At 48.9% G+C, this 14,647-nt stretch overlaps 1 protein-coding gene across 1 annotated transcript in view; it reads right to left on the bottom strand.

Annotated features, from left to right (window-relative positions):
- Positions 1-14,388, bottom strand: part of LOC147700336 (uncharacterized) — a 50,162-nt gene extending 35,774 nt beyond the window's left edge. The window contains exons 1-2 of the mRNA XM_086936307.1: positions 14,214-14,388; positions 4,227-4,300 (exon numbers count right to left, since the gene is read on the bottom strand). Of these exons, the coding sequence (XP_086792433.1) occupies positions 4,227-4,300; positions 14,214-14,388 (249 nt within the window). The remainder of the gene's footprint in view (positions 1-4,226; positions 4,301-14,213) is intronic.
- Between the last annotated feature and the right edge of the window lie 259 nt (positions 14,389-14,647).

Genomic DNA, 14,647 nt, shown 5'->3' with positions numbered 1-14,647 from the left:
TTCCGTTTCTCTGCAGAGAAGCAGAAAAGCATGTGACCTCCTATACATACAGGTGACAGACCCGAGAAAAGGCAGTACAGAAAAAGGTGACTTCAATCCCTCAGGTCACTGTAGCCCTGCCCTGTCTGCACCCCATGCTCTACACAGCAGCAGGGTCCCTCTGTGAGGGGAGTTTCTGTGCACCGTCCGGGTCAGCATAGCTGTCAGGTTTCCATTTTCCTTACATGTGACATTCCTATTTTTTCTGGGTGTGTCTGTGTGCACTTCAATTCTTTTGTGTGACGAGTCTCAAACTAGTAATTTCCAATGACACAATGGTCCATTACCAATACAACACTGAACTAATTAACATATATATATATATATATATATATATATATATATATATATATTACATATACATATACATACATACATATATTAGTGTTGCACCTTGTACTGTAGAACTTGCGCTTTCACGTCTGATTTCACTGTGTGTTGTCTTTATCTGCTCTATTTTAAAAAGATTGGACTAGATTTCATTGTGAGTTTGCTCTTCAATATAAAACAGAATGGTCCAAAAGGTCCACAGAATGGTGACCAATCCTTTGGCAATGCAGGGTGGTGCAGGATTTTATTTCGAAAAGACGTCTTCGCATCGACCTTCAATAACCACAGTTCAACTACCGACGCTTGAAGATGTGCGATACCCGGGGCTTTGCAGCCATTGTTAGGTGTGAGCCTTGGTTCTTCCTAAATCTAAGCATTTGGGTGGAATCGATATTGAGCAAAACAAAACTAATAGGAAAAGAGAACTAAATTCATTCACAGCCGACTCTTTCCTTTCTCAAAGCCAGCAAGCACCACACTCAACGTTTTCCATTTTAATGAGATCAAGCACAACAAACAGACTTTCCTAATAGTAAATAGAGACGGCCCGTGCCAAAGGTGACTCACTGCTTAAAAGGGTCGCTTTAAGGTCATGAAATATAATGTAAGGCAGCTCATTAACAGGCTGATGCTGGACCAGTGTCCTTCAATCCCTGCACACTGCCTCCTTTTATAGAGGAGCTGCAGAGCACCAGGGGTCAGCTGCTGACCCGTGCAGGGGAGGGGTAGGGGGCAGTATTTGTACCTGGCTCCATGTGGCCATCTGATGTATGGGAATGATGCCCACTGTCACCAATGACCTCCTGACCCCGCACTCTTGCATGGGGTCAGGAACCTCACGAATGGACTGCACACTTGGGATTGAAATGATTGCGGGCTGTAGACAGTGAAGTAAGGGTAGCGGGGGCAGGACCTGAGGAGTGATGAATGAAATGACAAAGCAGTGCTATAAGTCACCAGTGCATTGCACGTGTAGAAATGAACAGGACAACGGTGTGGTTGCTCTACCGGTCAATGTTTCCTGATGGCTGCTTGCAGTCAAGCTTCAAGGGTGGGCGGTGCTGCAACTGCAGAGACCCGGCCTAGGCAGGGCGCTCACAGGCAAAGGAGGAGGGAATGACTCGTCATAATGACGCTGAGGTCACATAATGACATAACACATACAATATGATGCTTGGGAAAGAGGGCGGACAGGTGAGTGGGGCAACACGGAAAACAGATGGTGGGAGGCTATCATGGATAACATTGAACTGGGGGTAGAAACAAGGACAACATAAGGCGAGAGGGCAGGTGGGGCTGCAAGCAACACTGACACAGAAAGGAGGGAGGGTAGATGGGGCAAGCAACACTGACACAGAAAGGAGGGAGGGTAGGTGGGGCTGCAAGCAACACTGACACAGAAGGAGGGAGGGCAGGTGGGGCTGCAAGCAACACTGACACAGAAAGGAGGGAGGGCAGGTGGGGCTGCAAGCAACACTGACACAGAAAGGAGGGAGGGTAGGTGGGGCTGCAAGCAACACTGACACAGAAGGAGGGAGGGCAGGTGGGGCTGCAAGCAACACTGACACAGAAAGGAGGGAGGGCAGGTGTGGCTGCAAGCAACACTGACACAGAAAGGGGGAGGGCAGGTGGGGTTGCAAGCAACACTGACACAGAAAGGAGGGAGGGCAGGTGTGGCTGCAAGCAACACTGACACAGAAAGGGGGAGGGCAGGTGGGGTTGCAAGCAACACTGACACATAAAGGAGGGAGGGGAGTTGGGGGCTGCAAGCAACACTGACACAGAAAGGAGGGAGGGTAGGTGGGGCTGCAAGCAACACTGACACAGAAGGAGGGAGGGCAGGTGGGGCTGCAAGCAACACTGACACAGAAAGGAGGGAGGGCAGGTGGGGCTGCAAGCAACACTGACACAGAAAGGAGGGAGGGTAGGTGGGGCTGCAAGCAACACTGACACAGAAGGAGGGGGGGCAGGTGGGGCTGCAAGCAACACTGACACAGAAAGGAGGGAGGGCAGGTGTGGCTGCAAGCAACACTGACACAGAAAGGGGGAGGGCAGGTGGGGTTGCAAGCAACACTGACACAGAAAGGAGGGAGGGCAGGTGTGGCTGCAAGCAACACTGACACAGAAAGGGGGAGGGCAGGTGGGGTTGCAAGCAACACTGACACAGAAAGGAGGGAGGGTAGGCGGGGCTGCAAGCAACACTGACACAGAAAGGAGGGAGGGTAGGCGGGGCTGCAAGCAACACTGACACAGAAAGGAGGGAGGGTAGGCGGGGCTGCAAACAACACTGACACAGAAAGGAGGGAGGGCAGGTGGGGCTGCAAGAAACACTGACACAGAAAGGAGGGAGGGCAGGTGGGGATGCAAGCAACACTGACACAGAAGGAGGGAGGGCAGGTGGGGCTGCAAGCAACACTGACACAGAAAGGAGGGAGGGTAGGCGGGGCTGCAAGCAACACTGACACAGAAAGGAGGGAGGGTAGGCGGGGCTGCAAGCAACACTGACACAGAAAGGAGGGAGGGTAGGTAGGGGCAAGCAAAAACATTAAGTGGAATAACTGGCTACTCAGTGTTTCTGGGGCATAGGACAACCCGGTATGGATCATCAAAGCGCCGGTAAAATGCCACAAAACACATCGTTTTGTGCCACACTTATGGTGTTTTAAAATTTGCCACTCTGTGCCGCAATATCCAGGGGAGAGAAGGAGGGAGGGTCTGCAATATGGTAATTTAGAAAGGTAAATGCTTGATAGTCCACCAGAGGGCTTCTTAGCTATGGGCAGTTATTTGATGTCAAATAACTCCTGGCATAGCCTTGCCAGAAAAAAAGTACATGCATCCAGGCAATGCAAACCATTTGTAGTCTGCTCAGGGTCTGAAATATGTAGTCACCAGTCTCAGTGTTAATGCAATATTTGTTTCATGTTATTTGTGTGTCAAGAGTAAAACAAATGCAAAACTAGCCTTCAGCTTGTGGGTTGAATACGTGCTTCTTTTTCAGCATGTGGTCTTAATTACGTCCAGCTAGTAGTGTGGCAGAGGATCTGCAAAGGAAAAACTGAGGGAAACTTAAAAAGAGAAGAAAGACTGACAAACAGGGAAAGAGGGAGAAAATAGAAGATAAAAAGAGCAATAGAGAAGAAAGACTCGGAGAGAGAAAACTAGCAAAGGTCTATAAAAGTTCTCTCATTCTAACAATCTTTGATCCCAAGACCTGGGAAGCAGAGGAACACCAACAAGGTGCCCACTCTCGGAGGAGGATACCCTACTGCATGAAAGCCAAGGATCTCTGTCGGAGGGAGGAGAACCACACAGACAAGAGTTCGACCTCAAAATACAGACAAACGACACAGAGGGGAGCCGGCACTCACCTGGAAATGCTGTCGTCCCACCTTGGTTCTTTGGAGGACGTTGACTGACCAGATGCGTGACAGCGGTCATGGAGAGTACGGGCATAGAGGCTGACGCAGAGCCCATGAGTGACACATGGGGGGTGGGGGACTATGGGGGGTGTGGGGGTGGGAACCATGACAATGGTGCATAGAATCCCGCTTACAGGGTGAGCCCTAAAATCTTCTGGGTTTATTTCCTTTTAGAAGCAAGTCTTGATGGCCTAACTAAGGGCCTTGTAATTGTAATGGGGTTTCAGGTAAAGAGAGTGTGAAGGAATAAGAGCACAGCAGAAGAAAGAATAAAGCAGACAGTGGAAATAAAGAAAAAGAAATACAACTGTACATAGAAAGCAGGACATAGCTGGATACGATAGAGCTGGGAAGAACAGCCATCGATGAGAATTTGAGAGGAAATGGCTAGCCAATCGCTTTGAGATTCTTTTATCTACTTAAAAAGACACTCACCTTTTCCTTCAATCTGAGGACACTGGAGGTCGAGCCCCATTCAGTCTCTGAAGCGAGGAAGGAGCCTGCAGGGCCTAAGCCGAAGGAAAATAAAAGAAATGATTCTGTGAGATCCTGATAGACTTTTTGAAGACTTTGAGCCTATACGATAACAGGAGAACAATAAAACGTTTAATTACTCAGGGAGGCTTGTAGTTGGTCTGTGTTAAGTACAAAAATAAACCGACACAACACAGCTTCTTTTTGCCCAAGAGCCTCTGTTCCATGTACAGTCTATGTGTTTTTAAAGTGTGTTTGTGTAAGTGTTTGCGTGAGTGTGTGTGTACATCCGTCTGTCTTTGCAGTTGGCAGGGTATGTCCAGACGTGGTCCCTTGCTCACTTTGCGAGTGGATTTAAGCTAGCCTGGCTGATATGGGGTGTTAGCCCGAAACCGGTCCCAGGATGCTTGTTTACGGTCCAGGAAAGGCCTGGCAGTTCGGGCTGGACTGTTCCCATGAGAAACAGGGTAAAGACTGATTTGTATATGGCTGGGTTTGAAGTGGGGTGAGGTGGGGAAGTGAGCTAAAGAACGATGATGGATCCAAACCTGATCTTATAGTACCTGGGAGAGAGTGTCTAAAAAGTTTCAGAGCTCAGTCCATCATCTCCTTGTGTTTGGTTTGTCTTTGCACCTGGCCTAGTCTGTCAGTCTCTGCATTTATCTCAGACCCCTGGGGATGCTAAGATAAGAGCACTCTAGGCTTTGGTCTGGAGGCAAGTATTGGTGTTTGATATTTGTGATGAAGGGGTGCCTGAGGCCTACATCTATCCATGTGCATTTCCATCATGTCTTACGCTGCTTCTCTGTCATTTTTCAGTTTCTCCTGTGATTCGCTAGCGGGATCTTTTGTTTATTCCTTTCCTTGCTTCTCATTAGTCAGCACCAGTTGGTTTCACTTTCTGCATTGTATGTTTGTCCCTTCCATGGAGCATGGACAAAGTACAGATTAATTGCTTTATTGGTGTCTGCCATGGCTGAAACTCGGATTCAGATACTTTTTTTTAATCCTTGCTCCATCCTGTTTTTGTTGCTTCCTTGTTGTCGTTGCTTGCCTGTCGTCGCTTGCACAGCACGCCTCCTGCAGTTTGATTGCCTCCGGCGTCTCTAGTCACCTCTGCTTGTTACATTTTAGTTGCACATAGCACAATATTTGATCTATGGAGTCTGAGTGAACTAGGCAAACCTAACATCTTGGTTGGAGTGAAACGTGAAACGGTTGCTATAAGTGTCTTGTGTATTATTTTCTCTCTATCAGCAGGTAGAAAACCATGCGGCCTCATACACAGACAGGCGATAGACCCAAGACAAGGCAGAAGAGATAAAGCAGCTTTACTCCTACATGTCACTGTAGCCCTGAGTCATATCGCAGACCAGTGGTAGCTGGTGAAATTTGAAAATAGGGACAGAAAAAAACAAGTAGAAATGCAGTGAGTAAACAAACAAAACATACAAACCCAAAAAGAAGGTTTGGCTCGGTGGGGAGATTTCTGCCACAAAAAGTACTATTGTGAGACCTTGTATCTACACCCAGCCAGTACAGGAAATAAGCAAGCACTACATGCACTGCGCTGCACAATTTAGCTCATCGATAACAACAATTTCACAAAGAGCTGCATTAATTTCATTAGAACATTAAACCAGTTGCAGCTTCCATGGGGGGTGGGGCGCTGATTAATTATACTACTTTAGAACAACTGCCTTGTATCAATCTAGTCACTGCAAGTGCTACAGGCATCATTTAGTGTAAAAGATGCTCACTGGTGTGTTTTCCTAACACGCCTGAAGCATTTACTGGAAGTTTCTGACGGCCATGAAGGCTGCATTACAACAAAGCAGGCTGCCTGTCATCTGTTAAACATTGAAGAGGGACTACTGCAAGACTAATGTTTCTCACCACCCGCATGGCATAGGGTCTGACTGCCTCATGCCAACGCCCTTAGAGACTGAATTTCATCAGCCTTAATGGGGTCACTGCTGCAGCACCTCTCTCTTGACAATCAAGAAAGTAAAAAAAACAGAGAAGGACACTGGAAAAGATACCCGCATCAGCGACAATGACTAACAGATCGAGACACGCCAACCCAACGCGACCTGGAATCCGGTTCGGGCGCGCGGAGCATCTATTCTACATTCATAGGGAAGGAGCTACCCACCTTTCTTTTTTTCTTTCATTATATGATATGTGCCATGCATGGATGCCTGCCTTACGGGCAGCTGATGGTTCCTTCCCGTTGCGTTAACTTTTTCCAGCCACCCAGCTTCCACCCGATGGGAAGTGCAGAGCCCCTAGTGATTTCCCCTCAGGGATGATTCCTCTGTTGTGTCTTTCAGTTGGCCACCGGTGGCCGTATTGTGGTTGTGGGGGGAAGGAGGTCCACCCAGGTTGGGTGGCTGTGGAATAGTCTGGGACTAGTTAGTTGGTTAATATGTTGCTTTGCTATTCCCTCCTTCCCTCACTACCCCACTGGCCTCCTCCTATCGTAAGGTGCTTGGCGATGAGCTTCTCAGTGAGAGAGAGAGAGAGCGAGAGAGCGAGAGAGCGAGAGAGCGAGAGAGCGAGAGAGCGAGAGAGCGAGAGAGAGAGAGAGCGCGCGCTGCTGGTCGCATGGGTGTACAGGAGGAGAAAAGTACCTGACTAAAAGTAATACCCTGGATTGTCCGAGGCTTGAGAGACAGACAGAAAGCGAGGCTGGGAGCTGCTTACTTGCCCCACCATGAAGCGGACGTCAGCTTTTTGCAGGAACTACACTTGACAGGGAACAACTGCATGCACCTGCAGGCAGGCTGACTTGGGGAGAAACATGTTCCATGCTATTCTAATTATGCAAGGGGGTGGCCGTCCGCATCAGAAAAGGAATGTTTGGGAGGAGGAGCTACGTCAGCAAACAAGATGGCTGGTTAGGCTCCCGGCTCCGCCGACCTCCGTAACCCGCCGCGATATCCTGTACATTATCCTGACTTTACGCCTGGTCTCTGTGTGCATGAACTGTTCCGCACTCCGATTGTGAAATCCAGAATCTTTTATCGGCTTGTTGGAAGAAGTTCTGTCGTGTTGAAGTTTGCGGCCTGCTCCAGCGGTGAAGCTGGGGCCTCGAGTACTTTCACAGCCGGGCTGCAGTGCAACAACATCAGCCAGAAGAACCAGGCTGGGTCCGGTCAACCGGAGTGGAGGCTTTGTTTAAGCCCGAATTTGGCGGCGATCGTTTCAATTGCTCATTATCGATGGAGGAGTGAATCTGCTTATTGCTGGCTGTGAGTGGGGGTTCCTGTCCCGCGGACCCGGTATCGGGGCCGGCGGGGTTCGTGGTTCGGGGCCTCTGGCCTGCGGCCTTAACGGTGTGGACCGTGGCTGCGAACAAAGACCGGTCACCCTCCGCATCTGCACGTTCGCGATCCTGTTTGTCCCCCCCGAGGATGCCGGATTCACCCGGGGAGGTGATTGGGATTGATATCGGGCATGAGATCGTGGATCGAACGATGCATGAGCCATCGGTGAGGTCAGTACTGGCGGAAATTTGGGCGTTTCGATCACAGGTGGATATCTTATTGAGCAAATTGGACTCGCGCCTATCTGAGATGCTCCTGGTGGACCCGGACCCGGCCTTACGGTTGAAACAGGAATCTGCAGCCATTCAAACCGTGGCCATTTTGACTCCGTGCGAGAGCCCCGTGAGGAAACAAGCACTGGAACCATCTGATGGTGCCCTGGGAGACGGTGTTCCCGAGGATGTCATGGTATCACCGAACCTTCCGCCACTACCGGCTCTGGAGATATCAAAGGGCGTTTCCCTCCCGGAGACTTTTGTTTGTGACTTTCCTTTCACTTTGTGGTCGTCTTCTCCTTTCTTGGTGACTCTACGACTCCTGTGCAGGATACATTGGGACTGTTCATCCAAGAGGGAGAGGTCTTCAGTGTCTAAAGTTCCCGTGGACCTACTGCCTGCGAGTCACCATGGATTGATTTTTGATGACTCTTTTCTCCTTTATTACCTCTTTGTGTGCCTTTGGGTCTCGATGGGAGGGGTCCGTGTTCTTGTTCGGAAGGGCCAAGGTTAGGATTGACTAGGTCGGGAAGGGTTGGAGTGGCTTTCACAAGTGTTCGACCTGTACCTACTTGCTCTAAGAGGCTGGGCGGTGTTTTCCGGTACCCTCTGCTTTCTTCTATAGTGTTGTCATAAGTGTTCTTTTATTGATAGGGGGTGGCTGTATCTGGCGGGGGGTCTAAAGGGGCTGGGAGCCCGAATGTCTATGCCCTCCTCCATTCTTTTTCCTTCCTTTAGGGTTTTAGTTATTAGGGGCGACAGGTACGCTGCTAGTGGGGTTAGGCTGTAGCCATCTGCAGGGGTGCAGGGTGGGGGGCTGGACGGGTTTTTTTTTATTTTGCCTTTTTTATTTTCTATGGCCTTTCTTTTCCTTCCCTTTCTTTCTTAAGGATCAGTATAGCTACGAATCATTCAGACTTTTATCGTATGCTTGTATCTAGTGCTCATGCTTTTCTGATATCCGATTTCCGGGTGGGCTCCGAAAATTGGCGCGACATGGAATGTATATTGTGTGTTCATTTGCATCGATCTGTATATTTTGGCGCCGATTCTCCATCACAGTGGTTATTATGTGTCTATCCTGTTTCTTACCCTGTCCCCTGCATTATCTGGTTTGGCACCTGATCCTTTCTCATATAATATAAAACGAAACCTTTGACTCATTCTGAAACTTAGTTGTGCATTCTTATACCAGTTTTGTCCTGAATCGCCGCCGAACCTCTGGGTTGTCGGCTGATGAGCTGTGTAGTACTGTAATATCGGTGATCTTAATCTATCTAGCGGCCAGCCCCCGCGGTTGTAGGCCCATGCTTGTGTTTTCTTGAATGCTACAATAAAGGTTTAAAAAAAAAAAAGGAATGTTGTGGCGCACGCACAAAGCCTTATGCGACCCACAGGGTCAGTACATGATGCTAGAGGGCACGCTGGGGGGACACCCAATCAGGCTGATCTAGATATATAGACCCAATGCTGCCGACCCGTACTTCTTCAGAGAGGTCTGGGGGTCAACAGATACCCTAGGCTCAGAAGACATTCTGGGGAGGAAGGAGGGGGCAACACCCCCACCCAAGGGCAACAGCACAACTGCAGACAAAACAAAGCAGACCACAGACTGACAGATATATGGCCACAGTCGAATAGCAAACATGGAGGAGGGTACATGTGTATCATCAGCCGGACCCTCTTGGTTCAGAATCGACTTCTGGCTGACCTAGAGAGACGTACTTGCCTGGATTTCTACAGTCACCCATCTAGCTAGTACCTTATCTGACCACTCCCCAGTACTTGTTGAACTGACTCTGCTGGACTACCGAAGCAGAGCGTTAAGCTGGCGACTTCCGTGAGGCGCACTACTGGATCAGGTGTACGGAGATGCAATCAGATCAGCAATAGTAGAGTACTTTGCGTTAAAGAAGGCCATGGTTGATTCCCCTACTATGCTTGAGGAGGCATTTAAGTCTGTGATTCGCGGGGGAATGCATTGCAAAGCAGGCGGGGTTCTGCACTCACTGCAGGAGATCGTAAGCGCGTAGAAGAGGAGATACAGGGTCTGGCAAGCAAATTCTTTGCCACATACAAGTCGGAAACCCTAGGGGATATTAGGGGTAAGATTGGTGAGTTTGAAGAAGCGGCTATACAGAAGACACACTACCTTGGAAAGGAACCATGTGCTAGAAGATAAGGAGAGCGAGCAAGATACTAGCTGGCTTATTAAAGAAACCGTGGGCTTGCAAATACACCAGCAAATTACGCACTTCAGACAACGAGACGGGGATTGGTCAGACCACTGTCCGGGGGAAATGATATGCTTTTACTCCTCACTTTATGAGACGAGGCAAAATGTTACCCACCCGGATTTGGTGGACTTTTTTTACTCTATCCAGCTGCTGTGGCTCGAGAACGGCCACCGCAGCTCTCTGGATGAGCCGTTCTCCAAGGAAGAGGTGATCAGGGTCATCCGCGCCTTACCAGGGGATAGGGCCCCCAGACTGGATGGCCTCCTTTTACAAAGACTTTGCACCACTGCTTGTGCCACATCTAATAAACATGTATGAAGAATCGCTGGAGAGGGGAGAGCTCCCCCGTCACTTAGTGAAGCGCTTATCATTACAATTCTAAAACCGGATAAAAATCTTATGCAGTGTAATTCCTATAGGCATTGTCCATGCTCAATTTGGACAATAAAATCCGCGCAAAACTCATTACTGCGAGACTACTTCCACTGCTGCGCCCTTACCAGTGCGTCTTTTTTCACAGATGGGCTACATCTCACAAACTATGCACATTTGTTGCAACAATTCAAGAAATTGACCCCTCACTCCAAGCAGCTGTGATATTTCAGGATGCCACTTAGGCATTTGATTCCTTAGAATGGCCATATTTATCCGCACTCCTTTCTTGATTGGGCGATAGCTTCAAATTCATCAAATTGATCGCTCTCCTATACTCTTCCAATATAGTGAGGCTTCGGATTAACAGGACTGTACCCCCCCTTTCCATGTATCTCGGGGCACGAGTCTAGCTTTCTTTTTGCCACTGCCATGTAACCCCTGGCGGCCAGACTAAGGCACCTTCAGGCGCACCGAGGCCTGGCATTTGCTCCTTGGGTAATACTGGTTTCTTTGCATGTGGAGGACGTGACCCTGTACGTAAAACACCCGGCCAAAAACTTAGACCCCCTGATCAGGGAGATCGTAAGATTAGGCGGCCTCTTGGGAATAAACATTAACTGGGGGACAATCAGTTATCTCCCCACTGACTGCAGTCACAGATCGGTTTCAATCAAAGTATCCACTCTGTTGGGCAAAGGGCCCAGTGGAATACCTAGGATTTTGGCTAAGCCGTAATATTGAGAAACTTTGGCAATATAACTACTACGTGCAACTCATGGAAAGTTGAATGGGATGAGGGGCTGGTCTGCTGCTGTACCTGGCAGGATGACAGGCCATAGCAAAAATAGTTGTTGTCTCCAAGTTCCTCCACGTTTATTGACTTCCTGCTCCCCCTTAGCACTAGTTTCAGACGTAGACTGCGATCGAACTTAATATCCCTTGCCTGCACCCAAAACCAACCCAGGATGTCTTTAGAAACCCTGACCCTACCCTCTGAACAGGGAGGTTTGGGAGCCCCAGCCATGGAGCTTTACTACAATTGTGTCCAAGCTCAGTTTGGATTTCATTGGATATTCCCAACGAAATTCATGGCACGTACAGAGCTGGAACACGACCAATCGGCTTCGATGCCACTGAACATGGTCCTTTAAAGGCCACAGACTAGACTGTGATCTAGGGTAGATACAATGGACGGTACAGTATGGGCCTGGCAGGGATTGCGACGTAGGGCACAACTGGAGATGTTATATGCCCCAACTGTGCCACTGCCTCGTCACACAACATTGCCATTCTCGGGGGATATGGGCGCCTGTAGGAGACTTGGGAAGCTTCATCTTCACACTACCGGACGGAACATTCATCCAGCCAGACAGAGTGATGACAGGGTGAGGCATGGGGTTGCTTGACAGAATGCCCTCATATCAGCTCCGCTCGGCACTGCCCGCTGGCTTTGCTTCTTTCCTGATGGCGCCGCCCACATTCCAGGTACTAGAAGACTTCCTAACTAACCCATCACCTGGCAAACTGATTACCCGACTATACACAGGCATGTAGTGCACAGCGCCGATAAGCATCCCTGGGGTGCGTCAGGAGTGGGAGACACTGCTAGGATTCCCCATAGCAGAGGACCAGTGGGCATACTGCTGCGGGCAGGCTCAGGAGCTGTGCCCTCACTAGAGGCTACAGTTGATTCACGGAAAGTTTTTACATAGATTATACAGGGCTTCTGAATGGTTATATAAAGTTGGTTTGAGTGGGGATGTGAGATGTCTGAGATCCCCTGCTCAGGAGGCGTCCTTTCTGCATTTGTCCTGCTGCTGCCCAGATGTTACATGTTACTAGGAAACCATTTTTGATGCGTTAGATAAGATGCTGAAGTGTAAGATAGAACGATCCCCCTTGATAGTGTTGCTCGGCTATGTGAGAAATGAACCTGCGACAAGTAGAAAACTAGTGTCCATGCTTTTGCTGCTGGCTAAACGTCGGATAGCGATGTGCTGGGGCTGCCACCAGAAACCACGAGTCGCTGATTGGCTTAAGGATGCGGCGTACTTTCATGGGCAGCTGTCGGATTACTGGGAACTTATGCCAGCACAGGCTCGCCGCAGGGACATCTGGGAACCATTGTTGAGGGACCTTAGTACCAACCCACAAGATCACGATGATCCTCTCCCCTCAGATCGAGAGATAGACACATAGTGGCCAAAATACACGAGACAGCCGTAGACAACACATATCCGTGTTAGAAGAGATGTATAACTGGAACTCGATAGAGTGTATCTCCTTTTTTATCTGTGGTTCCAGCCAGTACACAGATTATGAAAACACAGCGTCGACGCGTTTCGGTGGTAGCCAGTTCATTTAAACCATCTTTTTCAAGACCACAACATGTGACTTTCCCGGCCTTCTATGGTGCCCAAAAGTTGGTCCTAAACCTGTGTTATAAAACATATAGATAAATATCCATATCATCACTACTAAATATATGCTTCTGTCTTAATAGCTTACATAGAGTATTTTATGATCTTTCCTACATACAAACACATCAAATTATATAAATCAGACTGTATATGTTTCTTGAACTTTGGGCCTAAACAAAAACATACAACCTAAGACGCCTTACCCACAACATGCCGGCATCCATCACCCCGATCTCATCCTCCAGATCTCACCCCATTGTTATTTCCAATGGACTCGAGCATCCTATTCTCGGATGGTTTTCAGATGTATTTTTGTCCACACCTCGTCCGTATAATTGAATGGGTGGAAACCTCCTTTTGTTTGGTGGTCGTTTTAATAAACCTAGGAGCCCCCGGCATATGCCCCGTGGTGGCCTCACAAACTTCAAGACAGGGATTCAACCTTTAACATCCTCCAAATATGTAAGTTGAACAGAATGTAATTGAACCATATTCCAGGTCCAGCTGACCTTATACCCCTGTGTGGGTACAGAGCAGACTCCCACCCTTTCCCCCTTCGGTATTCTACAATATGGTGGGGGGGGGGGGGGGGCAGCAAGCATCCTAATCTCTTTGCTTCGTGTATTTCATTCCTCATCTTGGGTAATCTTTATCCTCCAAACCCCTGATGGTGTTTCTCAACTCTGCTTTGTCCGGGGCCCTAAAGGGGGAGTCTGCCCCTCTCGTCCGTTTAACCCCGTCCAGTGCGGAATCCACAGGGAAGAACAACATTTAAAGAGACTAAACTGATGATTTCATTCCTCACCTCAGCCATCCACTGAGGTCACTTGAGACATAACACCGACCCTCAAACTGAAGAAGTCTGGCCTCAAAGAGAACAAACTTCTGTCTATAAAGTCGATCGTCCGTGGCTTCGATTTTAAAGTCTGGAGGTTCGATTATTGGAGATCAAGACTTTAATCAATTAGGCCTGTGAGAAATGTGGGGGGGGGGGTAAAAGGGAGAGAAAACAAAAAACAATTAGCGGCCGTCTCCCCAGGTTAACGGAGCCTCTCGTTTGTAAGAAGCCCTGACCGTAGTTTTATATTTGAAGCGTATTCTCTCTGAATGTGTTTCCACTCGAGTATGAATAGCGGAAGCCTCCGGTGTCATGACTCCGCCCCCGGGGCCGCCCCTGCTCGTTCTTTATATATAAATAAAGAAGCCCGTTCTCCCGAGTGAGAGCAAATGCGCGGTTAAAGTACTTTTAAAAGTACAGGGAGCGGAAATCCCGGCTCCGGGAGGCAGCTCACCCGTGATCCTCGTTCAAAACTAATATGTTCCATTGTAGCGCCTCGAGGCGATGGAGTCTGCCCCTGGCCTCTCAACATACCTGCACTTCTTCCATCCGCCGTGTTCTCGCTCTGAGGCCTGATGGGCGCGGGTTTCCTCCCACGGGAGTTTCTTTCTAGCGCCTCAAAACGAATCAGCGGCCTCAGTGAGCCCAGGCAGGTCACGGTCCTCGCGCCTCGCGTGTCAATGCAGCTTCCTCTTCCTGATATACACATTAGGACTACAATATCCATCAGCCCCTGCGTCGAGTTCTGAACGTGTGGAATCAACGCGCCCAGTGAACACAGCGCTACATGCGCTCTGACAGAGCCACAGTATCTGATGATAGCGGTAACAGGCATTGAAATGTCGCCCAAGCACGTCATTCAAGGAATAGAAACGGCAAAGGAACAGTAAAAACGATTACATAAACTATTTCGTTACTGAAAGCGCGCACAGTCCATGAATGATATTCGCAAAACGAGGATGGGGCAA

Source organism: Lissotriton vulgaris, chromosome 8 (genome assembly GCF_964263255.1).
Source record: "Lissotriton vulgaris chromosome 8, aLisVul1.2, whole genome shotgun sequence".
Lineage (NCBI taxonomy): Eukaryota > Metazoa > Chordata > Amphibia > Caudata > Salamandridae > Lissotriton > Lissotriton vulgaris.
Note: the sequence above shows the minus strand (reverse complement) of the source record. Positions and strands in the feature narration are given on the sequence as shown.